Below are 22,116 nucleotides of genomic sequence, written 5' to 3' on the forward strand. Positions count from 1 at the left end.
GTTTTGAGGATATCCATTTTGTGACAATGTGTTGGCTATTAGTGAGAGTTCATTCTGTGTATCCTCCTCTTCTGATATAAACTTTTTGGCTCTATGTTTCAACATGTGGATAATACTCAGTTTGTGTGACTTGTGATGGTTTGAAGTATAGTGAAGATATCTTCCAGTATCTGTGGGCTTTCTGTAAATGGATAATTTGACACTGTTAGGTTGTTTTTTTTATCAAGATATCTAAAAAATGCAGTTGGTTGTTGTTTTCTACTTCCAGAGTGAATTTTATCTTGCTATGCATTGAGTTGATTTTATCCACAAACGATTTAAGGTTGTCTAAGCTGTCTTGCCATATGATGAATATATCATCCACATATCTCCATCATGCAGATGGTCTCTGAGAGATTGCAGAGAGAATTTCTTTTTCAAGTTTTTCCATGAAAAGGTCTGCACAAGATGGTGATAGTGGGCTTCCCATTGCTAGGCCTTCTAATTGTTGGTATATGGTGTTGTTAACCTTAAAGAAATTAGATTGAAGGCAGTGTGTAAACATCTGTGTGATGTCTAGAGGAAAGAGGTCTTGGATCTCTTCTACTGGAACATTCGTGAAAAGGGATACAACATCTAGGCTGGCTAGCATGTCAGTTGGTGCAATCTTAATGGCTTGGAGTTTATTTACAAAATGTTGACTATTCTTGATATAGGATTCTGTTGATCTTATTTTATTATTTAATAAGTTTGCAAGATGCTTTGCCAAAAGGTAGGTTGGTGATGATCTTCCATCAACTATTGGACAGAGAGTATATCCTGTTTATGTATTTTAGGTGCCCCATATAGCCTTGGATCACGTGATAGGATGTGAGGATTTAAGTGTTCTCTTCACTTCTTCTGGCCAATTGTTACAATTTCTGATTAGTTGGTTTGTTTCATTATGATTTTTTATTGTGGGGTCTCTGTCTAGGATTTTATAAGTTGAGGTGTCTGATAGTAATACGTTTAACTTATCATAATAATCTTTAGAGTTGAGGATAACTGTAGAATTTCCTTTATCAGCTTTTGTAATAATGATATCTTTATTTTTCTTCAAGTTGAGAAATGCCTTTCTATCATAAGGAGATGTGTTGAGAATAGGTTGTTTGGCTTTGGCTAGGATTATTGTACTTTTGAATCTAATAGTGTCGGCAACGTTTTTTGGTAGTGGATATAGGCCTTTTTCAATTCCACACATAAAATCCATTTTAGGAATGTGTTTGGGTGTAATCGCGAAATTAAAACCTTTTTTGAGAATGTCAGATTCATTTTTTGTGAGGCTATGATTTGACATATTGAAAATCACTTTGTCATCCGGGAGGTTGTTTTGTGTCCGATATTTTTTCTTGTAAAGTTCATTGAATTTCCTAATTTGTTTGTCCTTATAAAGTTTGAAAGTTTTTTCATAACTGCGTTGTATCATTTGATCTAATTTATTCCATATGGTGTATTCTATGTTGTTGGAAATTTCATCAAAGAACTTGCGGCAATTAATATCACTTTTATTAAGTTCGTATCTGGTGTGTTGGATCCTTTCTCTAACAAGCGCCAATGAAGTGCGTAGATAAATTTTTTTAGCTGATACAGAGTCGATATGACATCTGACTATAAGGAACTTAGGAATGATGGAGAATTCCCTGCAACGTTTAAGGAACGTTAAGTGGTTCAAAAGTTCGGCCTTTCTGCATTTTTCTCTTTCCATGCACCAAACTTTGTGTTTCATTAAACTATTTTAATTATACATTTTTGGTCATTTTATAATAGAAATACAATTTTATTAATACAGACCAGTATTTTACAATAAAGATAGAAAGGCGATTCTCAACTTGAAGAAAAATAAAGATATCATTATTACAAAAGCTGATAAAGGAAATTCTACAGTTATCCTCAACTCTAAAGATTATTATGATAAGTTAAACGTATTACTATCAGACACCTCAACTTATAAAATCCTAGACAGAGACCCCCACAATAAAAAATCATAATGAAACAAACCAACTAATCAGAAATTGTAACATTTGGCCAGAAGAAGTGAAGAGAACACTTAAATCCTCACATCCTATCACTCCAAGACTATATGGGGCACCTAAAATACATAAACAGGATATACCTCTCCGTCCAATAGTTGACGGAAGATCATCACCAACCTACCTTTTGGCAAAGCATCTTGCAAACTTATTAAATAATAAAATAAGATCAACAGAATCCTATATCAAGAATAGTCAACATTTTGTAAATAAACTCCAAGCCATTAAGATTGCACCAACTGACATGCTAGCCAGCCTAGATGTTGTATCCCTTTTCACGAATGTTCCAGTAGAAGAGATCCAAGACCTCTTTCCTCTAGACATCACACAGATGTTTACACACTGCCTTCAATCTAATTTCTTTAAGGTTAACAACACCATATACCAACAATTAGAAGGCCTAGCAATGGGAAGCCCACTATCACCATCTTGTGCAGACCTTTTCATGGAAAAACTTGAAAAAGAAATTCTCTCTGCAATCTCTCAGAGACCATCTGCATGATGGAGATATGTGGATGATATATTCATCATATGGCAAGACAGCTTAGACAACCTTAAATCGTTTGTGGATAAAATCAACTCAATGCATAGCAAGATAAAATTCACTCTGGAAGTAGAAAACAACAACCAACTGCATTTTTTAGATATCTTGATAAAAAAAACAACCTAACAGTGTCAAATTATCCATTTACAGAAAGCCCACAGATACTGGAAGATATCTTCACTATACTTCAAACCATCACAAGTCACACAAACTGAGTATTATCCACATGTTGAAACATAGAGCCAAAAAGTTTATATCAGAAGAGGAGGATACACAGAATGAACTCTCACTAATAGCCAACACATTGTCACAAAATGGATATCCTCAAAACATCATCAAAAAATATCTATACAATGACAACCCCAGACAAGAAGAATCCCACTGTCAGCACATTTCTACTGTAGTGATACCTTTCATGAAGTCAATTTCTTATCAAAGAGCATGAATACTAAGAGCCCACAACATCAGAGTGGTCTTCAAACCAACCACCAACATCAGACAAGTTTTAGGATCTCCAAAAGATAAAGTTCCGTTCTACAAATATCCAGGAGTATATTACATTCCCTGCTCCTGTGGTCTTGCTTACATTGGACAAACTTCACGAAGTTTAGAAATTAGACAAAAAAGAACATGTTGGTGATGTAAACCACAACAGAAGCATCTCTTCCGGCTTAGCACATCATTTCTGCACGTCTAACCACACGATAGATTGGCAAAACAGCTCCATGCCATTTCTCGATGACGACTACAGGCATCGTGTATTTAAGGAAGCCACAATAGTACTAATAACCGGCGGAAACCTCAACAGAAATCAGGGTGTAATTCTAAACAGTTCGTGGAAAAACTTGATCCTCTCTCTCAATCAATCTGAACTACAGCTAGCCAGTAATCACATTAAAAGTCTACAACAAACACGCATGCATGATAATGAATAAGAACAATAAGTCATCTCTGTCACGCGAAACGTGTAACCATAGATACTAGTTTGGTTTACAACGTTTTTTATGTTCCTTTTAATTTGCATTTACTAACTTTCATATCTCTGTAATGCCTTGAAAAAGCCAGACAGTTTGCTGGCAAAACTGGTAGGTTTGAATAAATGTTTTTATTGTAAAATACTGGTCTGTATTAATAAAATTGTATTTCTAAGACAAAAACAGGTTAGATCTTACTAAGTGACAAATACAAAATGTTATATTCAGGCAATAACAATCAGGGAAAAGAGGGGAGTAACCATAGTATTAAACATTAAATATGAGGATAATCTTTCTGAATAGCATGCAATAAAATAGAGTGATGTGGGAAAATATCAGAATGGAGAACTGAACAATGAGACTTATTTGTGCTTATAGTCCCAAAGAAGACTCTACCAAGGAAGAAATGGAGGAATTTTTTAGCCATCAGAGAAGGCAGCTGGCTCAATGAAAAAGGAAAAGTTGGTTCTTGTAGGAGATGCAAACAATAGAGTAGGAAATGATTACCAGACATAGAAATGTTTTGAAAAAATTTGGAGAAAAGCTCAAAGCTAATAATAATGGTTAATGTCTGCTGGATTTCTGTTCAGAACACAGATTTGATATTACTATCACCTTGTTTATACATAAAAATGTGCAAAAATTCACATGGAGAGAAGATGCAAGGAACAAGAGAAGTCCCACTGACTATGTTATAGTTGATAGCGATGTTTTCCCACTGGTTCAGGACATAAATCAGTGATCACTATTTAAAATCGAATTTCCTACTGAAAAGAGGAGTATGTAAGAAAGTTTTAAAATGAATAGAGATTCAGCAAGTTTTCAGGTGAACTGTAGACTGAATATCATTGAAATAAAAATAAATATCATTGAAAAAAAAAAAAAGTTTGAAAACAAAAGCCAAACCTCAGAGATTCAGTGGCAAATCCTAAAGAAAACATTGACTGATTCAGTCACAGGGACATGTGGTGAGATTGTCTGTAAGGATTGAAAAATCAGAACTCCATGTAGGGCTTAGGAATTTAAAGAGGCAGTGAGGAAAAGAAGAAAGCACATTGAAAGTTCCTGGCAAATAAATCTGCTTGTGATCTTATAGAAAGAAAACAGAGAAAAATATAAAAAAGTGAAGCACTGTGTAAAACTAACAAAACAAAAGTCATGGGAAGACTTTGGAAAGAACACAGAAAAAAAAATATCAGGAAGATGGCAAAATATTCTTAAGCTATTGAAAAAGCTTAGAAATGGAAGAAAAAGTACTGTAAAAGAAATCAGAGATGATAAAGGTAACATGAAAACTGAAGATGAAGATTTTCTACATGTCTGGAGTAAATATTTGGAAAGATTGTTAAACGAACAAGCATTGTCAGCATGATGATAGAAAAAAAAATTCATCAAAAACCTGACATGTTGAAAGAAACTGGAAGATGAAGTTTGGCCAGAAATACTCAAATATGGAGGTATAAAAGTTTTACAGTGACTAGATTCAATTCAGAAGACCTGGCCAGGAATTCCAAATGATTGCAACAGATCTCTCACAGTACCCGTCTATAAAAAGGGAGATTAAACTGAATGGAAGAATTATAGAGGTATTTCTCTACTGAGTGTTTCTGGTAAGATTTATGTAAGTATACTTGAGAAAGAAAGAGCTAAAAAAATTTGTGGAAGGGAAGCTTGGTGAAGAACAAGCTGGATTCAGGCCAAATAGATGTTGTCAGGATCAGATTTTCACTTTAAGACAAATAGTTGAGAAATCTTGAGAATATTACAAGGATTTGTATTTAAATTTTGTTAATCTGGAAAAGGCATGTGACAAGGTGATAAGAGGAAAGCTCTTCAAAATACTATAGTTATATGGTGTAAATGGGACATTATATCAAGCAATACATAGTCTCTGTTTAAGCTGTAAATCAATCAGCAGGCAGGAAGATGGTGAGGTAAATTCAGGTGTGTGACAAGGATGCACATTATCTCCACTGTTATTCATTATCTATATCAGTGATGGCAAACCTATGACACTCGTGTCAGCACTGACAACCCTTGGATGTTGAAAGACATTGGTATTCTGATGAAAAAACTGTGATAAATCGTGTAAGATCGCTATCAGTTAAGGTGAAGGTAGATTTCGGTTCAATGAAAGAATTATATTTTATATTTAGCCTGTTTCTATTTTATTTTGTAACTAGCCTATAAACAATGAGCATTTTAAGTTTATGTTTTCTTTCTTAATCATTATAATTTCTGCATAGTCATATGATATTATAAAAACTTATAAAAATTATTATCAATATTATAAGATACAAACTTATAAACATGTGCTTTATATATTATAAACTTAAACTTTTCATTTGACTTCTATGTGAAATTTGTTCATGCATGGATTCCAAGTCTCTCGACTGAGTAATACAAGTTCTAAACATATTTAAAAACACTTTAACAGAAAATATAATTCACAGCATTAAATATTGAATTTATCTGAGTAAATAATGAAAACATTTTTATAGTTGCAATAAACTGAGTAAATTTTGTTAAATAATGCAAATAGTAACAACTTACGATGACGTCGCAACAAAACCTACTAAATAGCTGCTATTTAGTAGTATGATAGAGAGTAAAACTTAACAAGGTTGCTACAAACATAGCGGTAATAAATCTGGCAACCCTGCTTAAAGAAGTAGTGGTAGTCTTGCATGGTCTGCCACTTAAGTAATTTGAGTTGCTCGTATATAATTCATTTCCAGTAATTGTTAGTTCTTATTAATTAATACTGCTTAATTACCGCTGTATATATAATTGTGCTCTTTTTTAATTTGTGAACCCTTTTACAATGGCAGCTAGCACTAATAAAAAACTAAAATTATCAATAGAAAGGAAGTGGAAGAAATTTCCAAGATGCCTGGACCGAACAATATGGTGTTATTGATAGAGGCGATAAAGTTCTCTGTAAATTGTGTGGTGAGCTATCTGTGAGTAGAACCTAGAATATAAGAAGACATTTTGAAACTAAGCACAAATAGCTCCTAGAAAAAACTTTTGAAGAACGCAAAGAATACATATTGCAACATCTAAAACTGGCAGAATCACAATCAGGAACTTTAATTAAATTTGTTTCAGGATCTTCAAATTTAGTAGCCGCAAGTTACAGTATTTCACATACTATTGTTGAAAATGGGGGGAACCACTTAGTGATAGTGATTATATTAAAGAAGCTTTCGTAAAGTGTGCACCATTTTTATTTGAGGACTTTCATAATAAGGAAGCTATTGTAAAGCGAATGAAAGAGTTACCATTAAGTAGGAATACTATTAAAGACAGAGTTATATCAATGAATGCTAGAATAGAAAATCAAATACAACAAGACTTGAACTCATGCCATTGTTATTCCATTTATCTTGACGAAACTACAGATATTACGTCATCAGCTCAATTGGCTATTATTGCAAGGTATGTTCACAGTGATTCTATGCACGAGGAATTGATAAAGTTAGAAAATTTACCTCAAAACACGACAGGTAAAGACATATGCGACTGTGTTGTTAAAGTGTTCTGTGAGAAACAGATAGATTTATCAAAAATATTTTCGATTACAACTGATGGCGCGCCTAATATGGTTGGCCGTAATGTCGGTTTTATCAAACAATTTACAGAATATGTTGGTCATCCCCTAGTTTATTTCCATTGTATTATACATCAGAAGACACTGTGTGTGAAATCAGGCTTAAAGGATTTGGACGATGTGATGAGAATTGTGACAAAGGTAACTAATTTTATTGCTGCCAGAGCTTTAAACAAATGAGAATTTAATTCACTTTTAAGCGAAGTGGAATCAGTGTACAATGGTCTATTAATGTACAATAATATTTGATGGTTGAGTCGTTGCCAAGTACTTGAACGGTTTGTTGAATGTTTAAATGAAATGAAATTATATTTATATACGAAGGGTATGGAGCACGAATTTTCTCAGTTGAACGACTCTGCTTGGCTCAGTGAGCTGATGTTTTTCACATTTTTCATTGTACCTGAATGAACTTAATATAAAAGTGCAAGGTTTCAGAAAATCTGTCGATGTTATGTTTGGCACGATCAAGAGCTTTGAGAATAAACTCAAAATATTTCAACATGATTTAGAAAGTAACAATTTTAAGTATTTCCCAAGAATGAAAATTTTTTTTCGCGAAACCAGCCCCAAAAATCGTGAACAACATATCAACCAATCTTTCGAAGTTCTAAAGTCAGTAACTGAGCAGTTTTGAATGTTGGAACAAACAATCCAATTCATAAAGTAACCTGATGAAACAGAATTCATGGATCTTAAATTAGATGGCTTTGAGTGGTTGGATTTAAAAGCTCTAGAAATGCAACTAGCCAACTTCCAGTGTAATCCGATCTGGAAAAGAAAGTTTATTGCTCTTAGAAATGAATTAGAAGAACTTGAGCAGGAACGTCTGCATGATACCGCGTGTAAAAATTCAGACTGTGAAATTCTAAGTGTGTGGAATAGCATTCCCAAAAACTTTCATGCTCTTAAAAGCTTTGCTAAAGCTCTTCTAACAATTTTCTCTTCTATATACTCTTGTCAAAATCTATTTTCTGCCTTAAATAATATCAAATCGAAAGGGAGAAATAGACTGGGCAATGATTTGAGCACTGCCTGTGTAGCATTAAAATGTACACACTATAGCCCTTCTATAAAGCAACTTTCTACCAGTACTCAGCAACAGAAACGTCATTAAATGAAATGTAAGTTTGTAATTTCACTTTATTAAATTAATTGTATAATATGAATTTATAGATTTTATATCAATGTCCTATTAAATAAATAGCCTAATATGATATGTATAAGTCACCATCTATGATTATGTAGTTAAATTTATAATGCATGTATGCAAATGGCATATCAACAACGTCAATATTTAAACAAAAAAGATGTTTGACACACCTGGGTAAAAAGGTTCGCCATTACTGATCTATATGAATCATATTATGAAGAAAACAGTTATATGTGTAAATGGGACATTATATGTGTAAATGGGACATTATATCAAGCAATTACATAGTCTGTTTAAGCTGTAAATCAATCAGCAGTTACACTTGAAGGAGGTACAGGAAGATGGTTTAAGGTAAAATCATGTGCGTGACAAGGTCTATATGAATCACATTATGAAGGAAAGTGATATTAAATCTGATATCAAAATTGGTGATGTTAATCTTAGCTCTTTACTTTATACAGATGTAATACTTCTGAATAAATCCAGCACAAAAGCGCAAGATTCCCTGACTAAATTGAATAACTGTTGTAATAAATTTGGTATGAAACTCACCAAAACAAAGACAATGAAAATGGGCAGAAACAATGAAAACATCAACTGTATCCTGAATTGTGAACCTATAGAACAAGTAAAACATTTCAGCTATTTAGGCACAATTTTTTGTAAAGATGGTAAATTAAATATGGAAATAGACTACAGAAATAGCAAAGCTGGTATGGTACTAAGTCAGCTGTATAGAAGTCAGTGTTCAAACTAATTTTAACTTATGGATCTGCGAGGTGGGTTAGAAATAAAACACTTCATCAAAGACCGGGGACCTTTGTTATGAGAGTTCTGAGAAAGATGAGTGGAGTGAACATTTAGCATCAAAGGCAGTATCACATTAAAAATGAGAATATTAGGAAAGAACCTGCCATTGTTGGCATTCAGGAATATGTTAGTAGAGCTAATCTCAGGTAGTATGGTCACTTAAACAGAATGGAAGAGGAAAGGTAAGCAAAACAAATATTCCTTGCCATGTTGGCAGGAAAAAGACACAGAGAAAGACCAAGATGCAGATGGATTGATACAGTAAAAAGCTCCTCAAATGATAGAAATATAAGATCTAATAATATTGGAATCTTAACAGATAACTGATTAATTTGGAGGAAAATTGTTGATCGGAAGTTATTAATGGTATAAATGTTTCCTGTATTATTGTCATGATTATCTATTTCTGGACACTGCTGTTAGATACTGAGGACACCTAACTCAGTTATTTTGTGTACATAAAGTCTACAACTCAGAAGATAACTCTACAGTATCTTTGGCATGGGAAAGATCTGGTGATCTTTAGCATCTGTCTCATCTTCACCCTGCCCAAAAAATAGCAATAATCAAAACATTAAGACAGAAATACAAAAATACAAGAAATACAATTAATGCAATCTTGCAAAACCCTCTTCAGACAATGCAAATAACAAAGAGTAAAAGTTGCAGCAAATTTTCCATATATTTTTATATATTCATCCTGTGTACAGATAAATCAGCCTTCAGAACACATGCAATATACAGAGAAAAAAAGTACCGTTGTCAGTGATGATGGATGGCTGTAGTATCGTAGTAGGATTAAGTAGAGGAGAGGGGTGAGATGTATTTTGTGAAGTACAGTAGAGTGCCCTCCACCAACGAGCCTTTGGAATCCCTATATATATATATATTTTATATATATATAAAATAATAATAATAATAATAATAACATTCCAACATGTAAGAAACAAAATTTCTAAAATACTTTGACCAATGACATTAAAAAGTAGTTTTCCCTCCACTATGCAAAATCTGAAGTTGTTCACATCCTCCTAAAACACTTCATCAACCAGTTAAAAAATAAGGGTTGTAATTAAAATCCGCTGTTCATGCAGAATATTTTATAATTAAGAGGACTACTTGATGAAATGTTTGTATGTCAGAACAACATGTTAAAGATGTGGAAAGGAAGAGAAAACACGAATCTGGATTAGCCTACTATAATATCAATAGAGATCATGAAAACTATGGCAAAAAACATAAATGCAGTGGACCACAACTGGTTTGTCAGAATTTCAAGGAAGCTTCAGTAATGTTACACTAACCTCAATGCAGCAAGTACAAAGACATCATGAAGTCTGGTCACCATTGATCAAGTATCTTACACATGCACACATTAGATATAATTCACATTATGTTCCTCAAATTGATAATTCCTGTTAGTGCATATTCCATCATGCATCTACTGTTACATTTTTTCAACTATTTATTCTATTCCAGCTATGATGCAATAAAAGTTTGTTTAAACTTTCCCAAAGAAGTGTACAAAAAAAAAAGATACATATCTAACTCAAAGAAGTGAAAACTAATAAAGTTTTATCTTTATATTACGTGACTTTCATAATGAACCAGAATTTTGGCCACTGAAACCTCAGAAGCTCAGCAAGTAGGGGTTTCAACACAGCACTATAAAATTCATCTACCAGCTGACATGTTAAAAAGAATCACACTCATGATAGGATTTGAACTCGGTCTTCTGACTGGAGAGGGGATCTATTAAATACTCAACCAAACTACTGAATATTTTAATCATATTCAAGAACATAGTATGGCTCAAAAATTATTGAAGTGTGTTACTGCCAATGAATTGTGTTGCTATTCTCTTCCAGGAATATATGAGTACATTATTAAAGCAAAGCACCAAATTGACTCACCTTACTGGAAATCCTGCTGCAACTTGCTCATGTAATTCACCTATAACTTCATGTTTCAAGTAGTATAGAAGTCGAACTCTTAGAAGTACTCTAAAGTAAGTCAAACATGCAAACAAAAGGAAATACACATACATGATCAGCTTTCCCTTTTTCATTTCAAAAATGTTTTTATCATTAACTTTAACAAAATATAAGAGTAATTCTAAAACATCATAATTATTTTATGCATGAAATGATTATTTTATGCACTATATATGATTATTATGTGATAACAGGCTTGCCAGACATTCCTGTATTTTACATTGAGTTTTGCTGTCCTGTATTGTACTTGTAGGGACAGCCTAATGTCCCATATTTTAATGGAAAGTTAAAATTACAGTTTACGGCAGTAACAATCCCTTTCACTAGTCGCTTTTTATTTAGCATAAGCATTTTATTTATAATTCTGTAGATATATTGCATTTGCTTATTTTCAAACAGTTCTTATTTGGACATTGTGTGGTATGGTATCAGTACGGTATGTGGATGTTATTTCAATAATTATTAAAAAATAACATCTCGCCTTTTTCGAATGTGCAATATTTGGTTAATACATCAAATATATAATTAAAGGTAAGCTAATTTTCTTTACTAATTATATAAAGGTAAATTAAATTTTGTTTCTTTCCTTAAGCCCTTAGCAATGCCGAAACCAAAGTGCGTTTTTAACAATGATTATTCGAAAGAACAGAATTTTATTGCAAAAGGAAAACATAACAACGAAGTTGAATGCAAAATCTGTAGATGAACGTTTAATATTGCACATTGGGGGGGGGGGGGGACAATCTGATATTACACAACACATTAACACTTAGAAACACAAACTGAGCATTTCGAGGTCCAGTTCCAAAAGTAATAATATTATTTTGTAAAACCAAATACCAGATTTATTTTTTATTTTGTAAATCCAATTCACCAAAATTGTCCTGTATTTGGAAAACGAAATACGGGACATGGGTGATGCACGTCCCATATTTGGTTTCCAAAATCTGACACCCTATGTGATAATGATATATGCATAATTTATGTGATTATGTACTGCAAATTATATATACCACAAAGTTTTTCACCTACAAATAGTTGCCTAGAAAACTAAATGTTTTCAAAATTTTTTAAAATTATGTTCTTGTTTGATCCTTTATTCAGGTGTAAGCAAAGACTAGATTATATTATGTCCTGAGAAAAAGGACAAAGTTTTTAAGAAATCATAGAAGAAGGCATTAACTATTTTATCTAAGATCTTGCAAGGACAGCTAGTAAAAGAGATGGAATGAAACCTGTTAGGAATTTCTGGATCCTTTCCTGACAGAGCAGTAAATCTGTGAAAGAGGCAAGGTGTGATTCTCGTCTCATGCTTATGATAGAAACACTGATAATTTCAGTTTTTCCAGTAAGAATGGTCTGTTGTGTTGCTTCAAGGTCACTGAAGGAAAATTACTTGCTTTATCAATGATTTATACCAGGCTGTCGACAGATTCTTCCATCATAGGTGAAAAATAGTTGACCACATGAGGTCTTGCAAGAATTTTAATTTTGATGCAGAAACAAATATAACAATGAATATTTATAACAGAAACAGAACTTGATGTTGAAACAACAAAGGTGATTCAACACAGACTAAATAAGAATAGGTGCAGTTTGAAATGCTCCAGTTGCAATTCTGATAGTTTGATGACGAATAGGTCTAGGCATCACAGGGTATTCACCTTAGCAGAAGGATAGCCTTGGGACCCATAATCAAGTTATCAAAGAACATCTGCCATCAATCCAAAAGGTGGAAGAAAAGATGTGAAAGAGTGGTGGTTGCTTCATGGCACTTACCTAACAATTACCTCATGAGAGGAGAAGACAAGTTTCTTGTCAAATATGAACTCCAAGAACTGGTTTCTAGTGACACTGGGGTTAATGTTAGTCTAGTCAGAGAGCTTAGTCAGGATGAATACCACATCTGTTGGCAAAAATGCATATAAACGGTCTTCTGCTGTATAGATCTGAACCCATTTGCGAGCACCGAATTTAAAAGATGATTGAGGCAGCTGATTTTCCATGACTCTCACATTAAGTAAATGACAGAAGAGGATAGTCATTCACACCAAGGGTATTAATTGAGCTGGTTAGCTACTCCTCTGCTGCATCCCTTAGGGGATGCAGCAGAGGAGTAGCTAACCAGCTGCATTAATGTGCCATTAACCCCTCATTAGGAGGGGACTTAACCTGTCCTAGGACGGATGAGAAGGATAGCATAGGATAGGATATTTTGTACAAGAGTTGAAGCACTTAAAGTCCTGGACGTAAATTATACACAGGAGAGGAGATAGCCTGTAAAAAACTTAGCATCAGTATAAATTATACACTTCTGGTAGGCATTTGCTTGATATGCACAAGTATGAGAAATGGCATATAATTCTGCTGTATAGTTAGTGAAGTAGGATGGGATCTAGTTAGAGATTTTATGTTAGAGTACACAGCAGTACAGCCAACAGAGATTTCTGTTTTGAACCATTAGTATAGATGGGCAAAAAATCATAGTGGGCTGTTCCATGTGCACTGAATAACTGAAGGTAGACAGATAAGGATGTATGAGACTTCTGTAGTTGAAAAAGTGAGAGGATACATGATGGGGGTGCAAGCCTACCATGGAGGAATGCTGTTTTGTTTGATACAGGTAATGTTGTCAGCAATCATGCTAACAGCTTCCATAGCCTCTTTAATGTGCATACCAAAAGGATGGATAGCAGACTAGCATGTGTGATATAGGACCTCCCAAGTAGTGTAAAGATACCAGTGCATGTAGAATGATCTGGGAGGGACTTTATTTTTAGGGCATAATTAAAAGACATATGTTTTCATGTAAGTGATAGAGGGGGTTTTGTTTGATTCAACATAAATAGCAATGAACAGGTGAAGTGTGAAAAGCACTGGTAGCCAATCAGATACTTGGACAATGGATTGGTCTGACCACTGAAGCATTCTCTCCCTTAAAGAACTGTAAACCTGGGACCCATAATCAAGCTTTGAACATACAACTGCACGATAAATGTAGAGCAAGGAACATCGATCAGCATCCCATTTAGTAGAGAATAGTGTGTGGAAGATGTTCAATATTTTTTGCACTTATACTGAAGATGAAGAATGCACATGTGTGTGTGTGTGTGTAAAGAAAGTGAGCTTTCTATTGAAGATGAGTCCCAGAAACTTGGCCTCTGGAACTATGTGGAATACTAGCTTGTCGCATTCTTAAATCAGGATCAGGGGAGATCGTGCATTTCCAGCAGTGGCGTACACAGACACTCCCCCCCCCAGCAAAAAAACATGAACAAAGATCCCATGAAGAGAAACAATTGAATCCTTGAAGTTGTCTTTCAATGACCAGCATATTGTAAGAGTGACAGTAAATTTTGAAACTGACTTAAGATAATTGCTTACTATGGGAGGAAGCTGTTCAGTAACTGAGTTCACTTTAATAGTGAAGAGGATCACACTTAAGACAGTGCTTTGAGGATCTCCCCTCTTCTTGATGATATGGTTGAGAAAATGTGCTACCCACCCAGACTTCTAACACACGGCTGGAGGGAAAGTTCTTAATAAAAACAGGAAGGTATCCCTTCACCAAGATTGTTTAAACAGGTCCTTTAATATCTTTTAATATGCTACATCTCCATGCTTTGTCATAGGCTTTCTCCATGTCATTGAACAGAACACCGAAACCACGTTCTTTTTCACAAAAGCATCTCTTATAGATGTTTCTAATCAGACCAAATGGTCCAGGTTTATGAAAACCATGTGTGTGTTGGAAAGAAAGTTCGTTGCTTTCTAAGTACCAGAGAAGCCTTGCAGTTACTATTTATTTTTCAACACCTTACTAAAACAGCTAGTCAGATCAATGGCATGATAAATGCTGGTCTCGGATTGGCTTTAGGATAGCAAAAAGAATTGACTTATGCCAAGAGTCCAGAAACTCTTCCCCTGTAAATATTCTGTTGCACAGTGATAGAAGGAAATCCATAGATGATGGACATCATCAAGGCTGACTATGCTTATGTGAAATAGTAAAAGAGCTCCTTAGAGTTCATCTTTAACAAATGGCTCATTATATGGTTCTATGCTCTTAGAACAGGAGCTTAACTGCTGTTTCTCTTGCTGCTCTTACAATAGTAAAAATCCAGGAGTATATGACGCTGTTGCTGATATTCTGGCTAGGTTTTAGCCTAAAGTGCCTACAATAGCTTTGGGATACATCCATTATATTCAAAGGTGTGTTCTGCATCTGCCTTTCATCTTCAGGATTTTATCCCAGACAGATTTTACAAAGGTTATTTGATTAAATGATTACGTAAATTGGATCCATGCGTCTCATGTGATGTGCTTTGAGACAAGCAAATTTAAATTTGCTTTTGTCAAACAACATAGATACCCTACCACAACAAACTTAATGGCATTTAAATGTGATCAAGTTTGTTGTGGTAGGATATCTATGAAATATACTCCATGCTCTATCTTATCGTTTTTTTTTTTTTGGCTTAGGATAGAGTGGTAATCAGGATGATGTTTTTGGAATTGCTGTGGTTGAAACATGGACAATATAATTTGTTACATGCTGCACTGCTTTTTTAATGGGTATTTGGCTGATAGCTTCAGTATTAAATTTTACAACATGGGAAAAAGTATTCCAGTCAGTCTGATGTATTTTCCACATGGGGTCTCTGTGTAAGAGGATATGGTTCATGTGAAGACATGGTATTGATAAAAAAGAAAATGATTGCTTCGATATATGTTTTCCTTAACATCTCATGTGAGGAGTAGAAATATGGCAGGGGAGCATACTGTAAGATTGACTGCCATATAACAGTGGGTAGGGATGTGGAAGATGGTATTTGCTTCTTTATTAATAAGGGAGAGAGATCATGTGTGTCGAGCATTCATATATTCATGTTGGCACAACATCACACAGTTTTATATCCATTAAAGTCACCCTTTAGAAGCATGGATTCAGACAGTTGCATGAGATTATCAAGTTCCGAATCTGGTGGTAAATATAATGAACATACTGTGATTAGATATCCCACAGGCAGGCAAATCGCTACTGCTTCCAGAACAGCATTAAGATGAACCTCATGGAATAGAGTATTACTGCCCATGAGAATAGTTACTCTGCCATGTCAGGGAAATCTCTAGTTCTGTTCTTGTGTACAAGAGTGATATTCCTGATGGTTGGATCCTCATTGGGTTTTAAATATGTCTCCTGTGCAGACAGAAACAAAAAAGGTTTGTGTTTCTGAAGCAGGTTTTTTTTTAAAACCCTTTAACTGCTATGGTCAAGTTAACTCGAGCGCAGAAAAAATGGAGACCTTGCTACGATTAACTCGATTTGAAATTTCAATGTGTAATACTGATTAATTTAGTTTGTGAAAGCATCTGAATTGAGCGAGCTTATAGTGGCATCTCTTAGGATTAGAAGGAACAAATTTTCAAGCTTCTGTCTGCTCTGTGGTGCTATCTTCGTAAAAAAATGTGAGACCATGCACAGTGTTATCAGACTGTCCTTGACAATAGGAGCCAGGGGATGCGGTGATTCCAGGGTTAGTAAAAATGGCTTCGATAAGCAGACAGCAGCGTTCTATTATTGAGGCGGAATTAGTAGAAGTATTAGAAACTTTACCTTCCAATTTATCAGATTTGAGTGACAGTGACAATGATGACATTTATTTTTTAGAAAATAGTGATAGTGAAAGTTCAGATGACGAACCATCAGCACAAGTGCATCCGCGAAAAAGAAATCATACTGACGCTTCATTGTTTCAATGGTGCGATACAAATTTTCGTCCAACAGTTGTTCACCAATTCAATAATGATAATTCAGGTATTTCAAACAATTATAGATGATGGTTCAACTGTTTTTGATTTTTTCAAACTATTTTCCCCCCTTAATATATGCAACATATTGCTGACAAAAGTAATAAATATTATGTATTTTTGACTCAGAAACTACCACCAGCACCCCAATCTGGTTTGCAAAAATGGAAAAATACTACTCCCGAGGAATTATATTTTTTGGAATCATAATGCTTATGGCTAGGATAAAAAACTAACAATAGCAGAATATAGGTCCAAGGATTCCCTCATAGCTACTCCACAGTTCACAGACTACAAGTCCAGGGACAGATTCCTTTTACTTTTACGTATTTTACATTTCAATGACAACGAAACTCAGGTTCCGGGACAAAGACTACACAAACTACAACCAATTATCGATCATCTGAGAAAAACCTACAGTGAAGTATTTATCACTTTTCAAAATATACTGTTCAAGGGCCACCTCCAGTTCAAACAGTACATTCCTTTGAAAAGACATAGCTTTGGGATCAAAGTTTTTGTGTTGTGTGACTGTGAGACCGGATATATGTTAGATTTTGTAGTGTACACAGGGGCAACTACAAACATTATTCCAGAAAGTGAATTTGGGATTTCTGGGGCCGTGGTGCAAACCCTAGTGGCAAAGTATTTGCAGAAAGGGTGCACATTGTGGTTAGACAATTGGTATTCTGGCCCTCTTTTGTATGACTGGCTACATAAAAATGGTACCAATGCATGTGGGACTGTTACAAAAAACAGGAAAGGGTTGTCGAAACTGAACAAAAAATTAGACAAAGGACAGGTAGAATCCAGGCACAGAGATAATATGATGGTGGTAAAATGGATTGATAAACGAGAAGTTTGTATGTTGACCACACTCCACACAGACTCTATTAAACGATCAGGGAAAGTTGACAGGACAACAAACACATCAATAATGAAACCTGAATGTGTCATGGATTATAATAGGAATATGGGAGCTGTGGAAAGGACAGACATGATGGTCAGTTCTCTTGGATGTGTGCGAAAGGCCTTCAAATGGTATTCTGGCCTTCAAATCCATCTCTTGGAAAAATCAATTCACATATTTTGTAGAATGTATATACTGGTGAAAATATCACACATGCTAATTTTCAATAGACTCTCATCAGAGAAATTTTTCAAAAGTTCCACATGCCAAGACCGACCACTACACCTGGATGACCATCACAGGGTGACAAACCCCTCAGACTGAGGGAAAGACATTTCCTAATACCTGTGCCACCCACACCGAAAAAAGCAAATCCCACTAGGCATTGTCATGTGTGTTCAAATATCACATTGGGGCAAAGAAAAAGAAAAGAGAGCTGGTACATGTGTGCCAAAAGTGGCATAGCCTTATGTGTACACCCCTGCTTTCAAAATTACCACACACACTACTAAAGTATTGAAGTATTTTTGGGGAGGTGTTTCTCACTTGAAGTTGTGTGTGACATTATCTGACATGGAATTTCAATATTTAAAAATGAATTTTTGAAATTTGGATCATCTACAAACATCTACATCATGAATAGTGAGTTTTTACAACATTTATGTTCATTTTTTCATGATCTTATATAATTATAAAATATTTTATAATTGTGAAAATAACTCAGCAAGGAAGGTCACATACTGGTTATTTAGTATCTCGGCAGTTAAAAGGTTAAATGTTGAGCCCATACAAGAAAGTTTGGCTGATCAACCTATAGTACATTAGTACTGTATATGGTAGTGGGTTGGGAAAGGCAGAACTTGTTTACATCTAATTTTAAAGATTGTATATTGTATTCCTTGGGAAAAAAAACAGGGAGAAGACTGTTCCACAATACAGCAGTTGCAGGGATGAAGGAAGAGGAAAAAAAACTAGTTCTGTTTGTTTCAGGGTGCACTGTGAAGGGAAGTTGAGTAGTAGTTGCACATGTTCCAACAAGCTTAGTACTAAGTGGGGGAATTATTGATGTTATTTCAGATGAGCATTTCCCATGAAAAGATTTGTAGAATATACATATTGCAGAAACCAAACGTCTGTGTGAAAGTGGGGGGAGTGAGTTGGTAAAAGATGGGTCATTAATAAGTTAGGCTGTGTAAGGCTAACTGCTCTCCTCTGTATTGAATCAAGCATTTTGAGGGAGCTTTTAAGCCCCCCCCCCCCCACTCCATATGCGAGAGCAGTATTCGATAGCTGGGCAGATTTGTGATTTGTATAATGGTAAGAGCTGTTCAGGGGTAAAGTAATGCCTTGATCAAAAGAGAAGTCTTAGTTTTTTTGAAGCAGAGGATGCAATGGTTGTGATGTGTTTATGCCAGGAGAGGTTTGATGTCAGGGTAATTCCAAGAAGAGAATCTCAAATTGTTTGGAAATTTGTATCGTCAAAAAGAATACTGGGAAAAAATGGTTCTTTTTTTAAAAGAAATAGGACAGAATGGGCTTTATTAGCATTGAAATTGATGGTTATCTGAACCCAATTGGAGGATGGCTTGGAGATCAGAACTGAGGGCGGTGGATGTAGATGTTCTGTAGGTTGAGATGAGTTTTGTAGAGTAAGGTTTATCAAATGAAAGGGAGGAGTGTGCTATGTGCTGTCATCTGCAAAACTGTGTATAGGGCTGGAGGTCAACTGAAATAGGTCATTGACATAATAGCAGAAAGAGGACAGAACCTTGTGGAACCCTGGCATTAGTTGAATGGTGAGAGGAGAAGGAACCATTCACCATCTCACACACACACACACACACACACACACACACACACACACACACACACACACACACACACACACACACACACACACACAGTGTGCTTCCAAACAGAAAGCTGGCAGTCTAGCTACAGAAGTCCTGAGACAGACCAAATGATATAACCTTAGTATCACCTCTGGGTCTGCTCCCACTGATGAGACCTCAATAAAGATCGAAACCAGTCTGGGTAGTGGTCCTTCCCATAATGCATAACATTATACATGTCTGCAAGGAGATGTGCTTTGCATAATGGGACACTAAGGCAAGTGATGTGAAGTCATTAGCTTCTTTATACGAGTTGCCCCAGTCCTGAAAATAGTTCAGGCGCAAACTTGTTTGCTTACATTTGGATAAAGGATTAAACCAAGTATAGAATTTCTTGGTATCTTTAATTTATACTATAAGAAAGTAAACCTCCAACAGACAGAAAGCTGGCAATCCAACTATAGAAGTCCTGAGACAGGCCAAATGATAATAGTTTGCTTAGTAAGCATTTGTGCAGACCCAGTCAAAAGCTTTAGAGATATCAGGTGCAATCACTTGAGATTCACCAAACTTCTCCATGGCATTTGTCCAGAGATGGGCGACATATGTGAGCAGATATCCTGTTGATTGGCAGTGACAGAATCCATACTGGTGGTCATTTATTAGGTGGGGGGGGGGGCCTTCAAGGCAGTGTAGGAGTTGGGAATTCATGATTTTTTCTATTATTTTAGACAGGACTGAGGTAAGTGAGATAGGGTGGTAGTTGGACAGCAGTGACTTGTCACCCTTCTTGGGAATGGGTTGAATATAGGCAGCTAGTTTCCAGGTTGTGGGATAGACCAGTGGAGCAAGACAGTATACATAGGCGACATAGGATAGGAGTCAGTTCTGGTGGACACACTTTCAGGACAATTGGAGAAATGTCAACAGGGACAGGAGACTTTTTTGTCTAACTTGGGCAGTATTTTTCTGATCTCTTCCTGAAGAAAGGATATAGGGGCATTATATGTTGGGCATCTGAAATGGTTGGGGGGGGGGGGGGGGAATTACCATTGTCAGTTATGCATGCATTGATTGGAAGCAAAGTGTGAAGCCAAAAGATTGGCCTTTTCTGTGGGTGATGATGAAATAGAGCCATCTAGGTATGGACAGGAGTGCGAATAGTGTTGGGCAGAAGTTACAGCCAATTGCTTTGGCGAGAAATCAAAAGGCTCAGCTACCGTTTGGACAGACTGTTGATTCCTGCTTTTTGCTCTTTCAAATTCTCTTTTGAAAGCATCGATTGTTTTTTTTTTGCATCTATTTTGGGCTTCAGTATAAGCTCTAAAGGAGGATGGGATTCTTGGTGTGAGCCAGTTACAGTACGTTTGGTTTTTCATTTGTACAGTCCTGGCACATCTTTTGGATAACCAGGGTTTAGTAAAGGAATGGTAATTCAGAGTAGTGAGGGGAATGTGTGATTCCATGCTGCTGAGGATTACTTTTGATAAGTTCAGTGCATATGTTTGGGTTTGAAGGCCGGAAGCAATAGTCCAATCATGGGAATGTGGTCCAGAAGTTGTGGAGGCTGTCCCACTGTTATAATGCCAAACTACTCTTGTATGGGAGCAGCTGAGTAAGCATTGTTGAATAGGGGAGAAGATGAGTACTAGATTGTAGTCAGAATTACCTAGGGGGGGCCCACTACTTTCACTGTGTATTTGGAAGGGTCATTGGTGAGGAAGAGATCTAGGGTTTCTGGGGAGTGGTTCAGGTTATTCTGGTTGGCATCTGAACATTGTGTAAGATCGTTAGTGATGACAAATGTTTCAGCATCTCTGCCTGCAAGATCTGTACAAAGCCAGCTGGTGTTGTGGACATTAAAATCTTCTAGGAAGATAATTTCGCTGTTGGGAAAGTGGGACTGGAGAAAATCAATTTTTAAGGAGAGGAAATTAAAGAGCGCAGAGTGGTTGGTTGCATTGGAGGAGTGATAGAGACAGCAAATGAATTTGACTGAGTGGGAAAGGGATATTTTCGACCAAAGAAGGATGAAGTTGGGGGATTCTAGGTTGGGTGCTCTCTGGCAAGGTATGTCAGAGCAGATGTATGCCCAGATGCCACTCTTGGGTCAAAAGGAGTTAAAAAGTGTGTAGTTTGGAAGGTTGAGATAAATAGTGCTAGGGGGAAGTGAGATTTGAGTTTCTGCCATAAAGAGTAGATGGTGTTTGGTAGACTGAAGGTGGTAGTGAACATTATTAAGGTTGGAGTTTAGGCCAACATATGTTGGTGAAGTGGATATGCAATGTTCTGCGAGGCATATATTTGACTGCATGGGTCTTGCACATTTCCTATACAGTGCCTGCATACTGGTTTCAATGGTGGCTACTAGCGCATCACTTGATTTTTGCACCAATTTAACTTGCTTGTAGTCAATGATTCAACTGG

General features: G+C 35.8%; 1 protein-coding gene across 1 annotated transcript in view; it reads right to left on the reverse strand.

Moving 5' to 3' along the window:
* Positions 1-22,116, reverse strand: part of kis (chromodomain helicase DNA binding protein kismet) — a 945,984-nt gene that overhangs the window by 442,732 nt on the left and 481,136 nt on the right. Inside the window, exon 29 of the mRNA XM_090408660.1 lies at positions 11,056-11,145. Coding sequence (XP_090264786.1) covers positions 11,056-11,145 — 90 coding nt within the window. The remainder of the gene's footprint in view (positions 1-11,055; positions 11,146-22,116) is intronic.

Source organism: Typopeltis vanoorti, chromosome 18 (assembly GCF_054136105.1).
Source record: "Typopeltis vanoorti isolate ZY-2024b chromosome 18, IOZ_Tvanoo_1.0, whole genome shotgun sequence".
Lineage (NCBI taxonomy): Eukaryota > Metazoa > Arthropoda > Arachnida > Uropygi > Thelyphonidae > Typopeltis > Typopeltis vanoorti.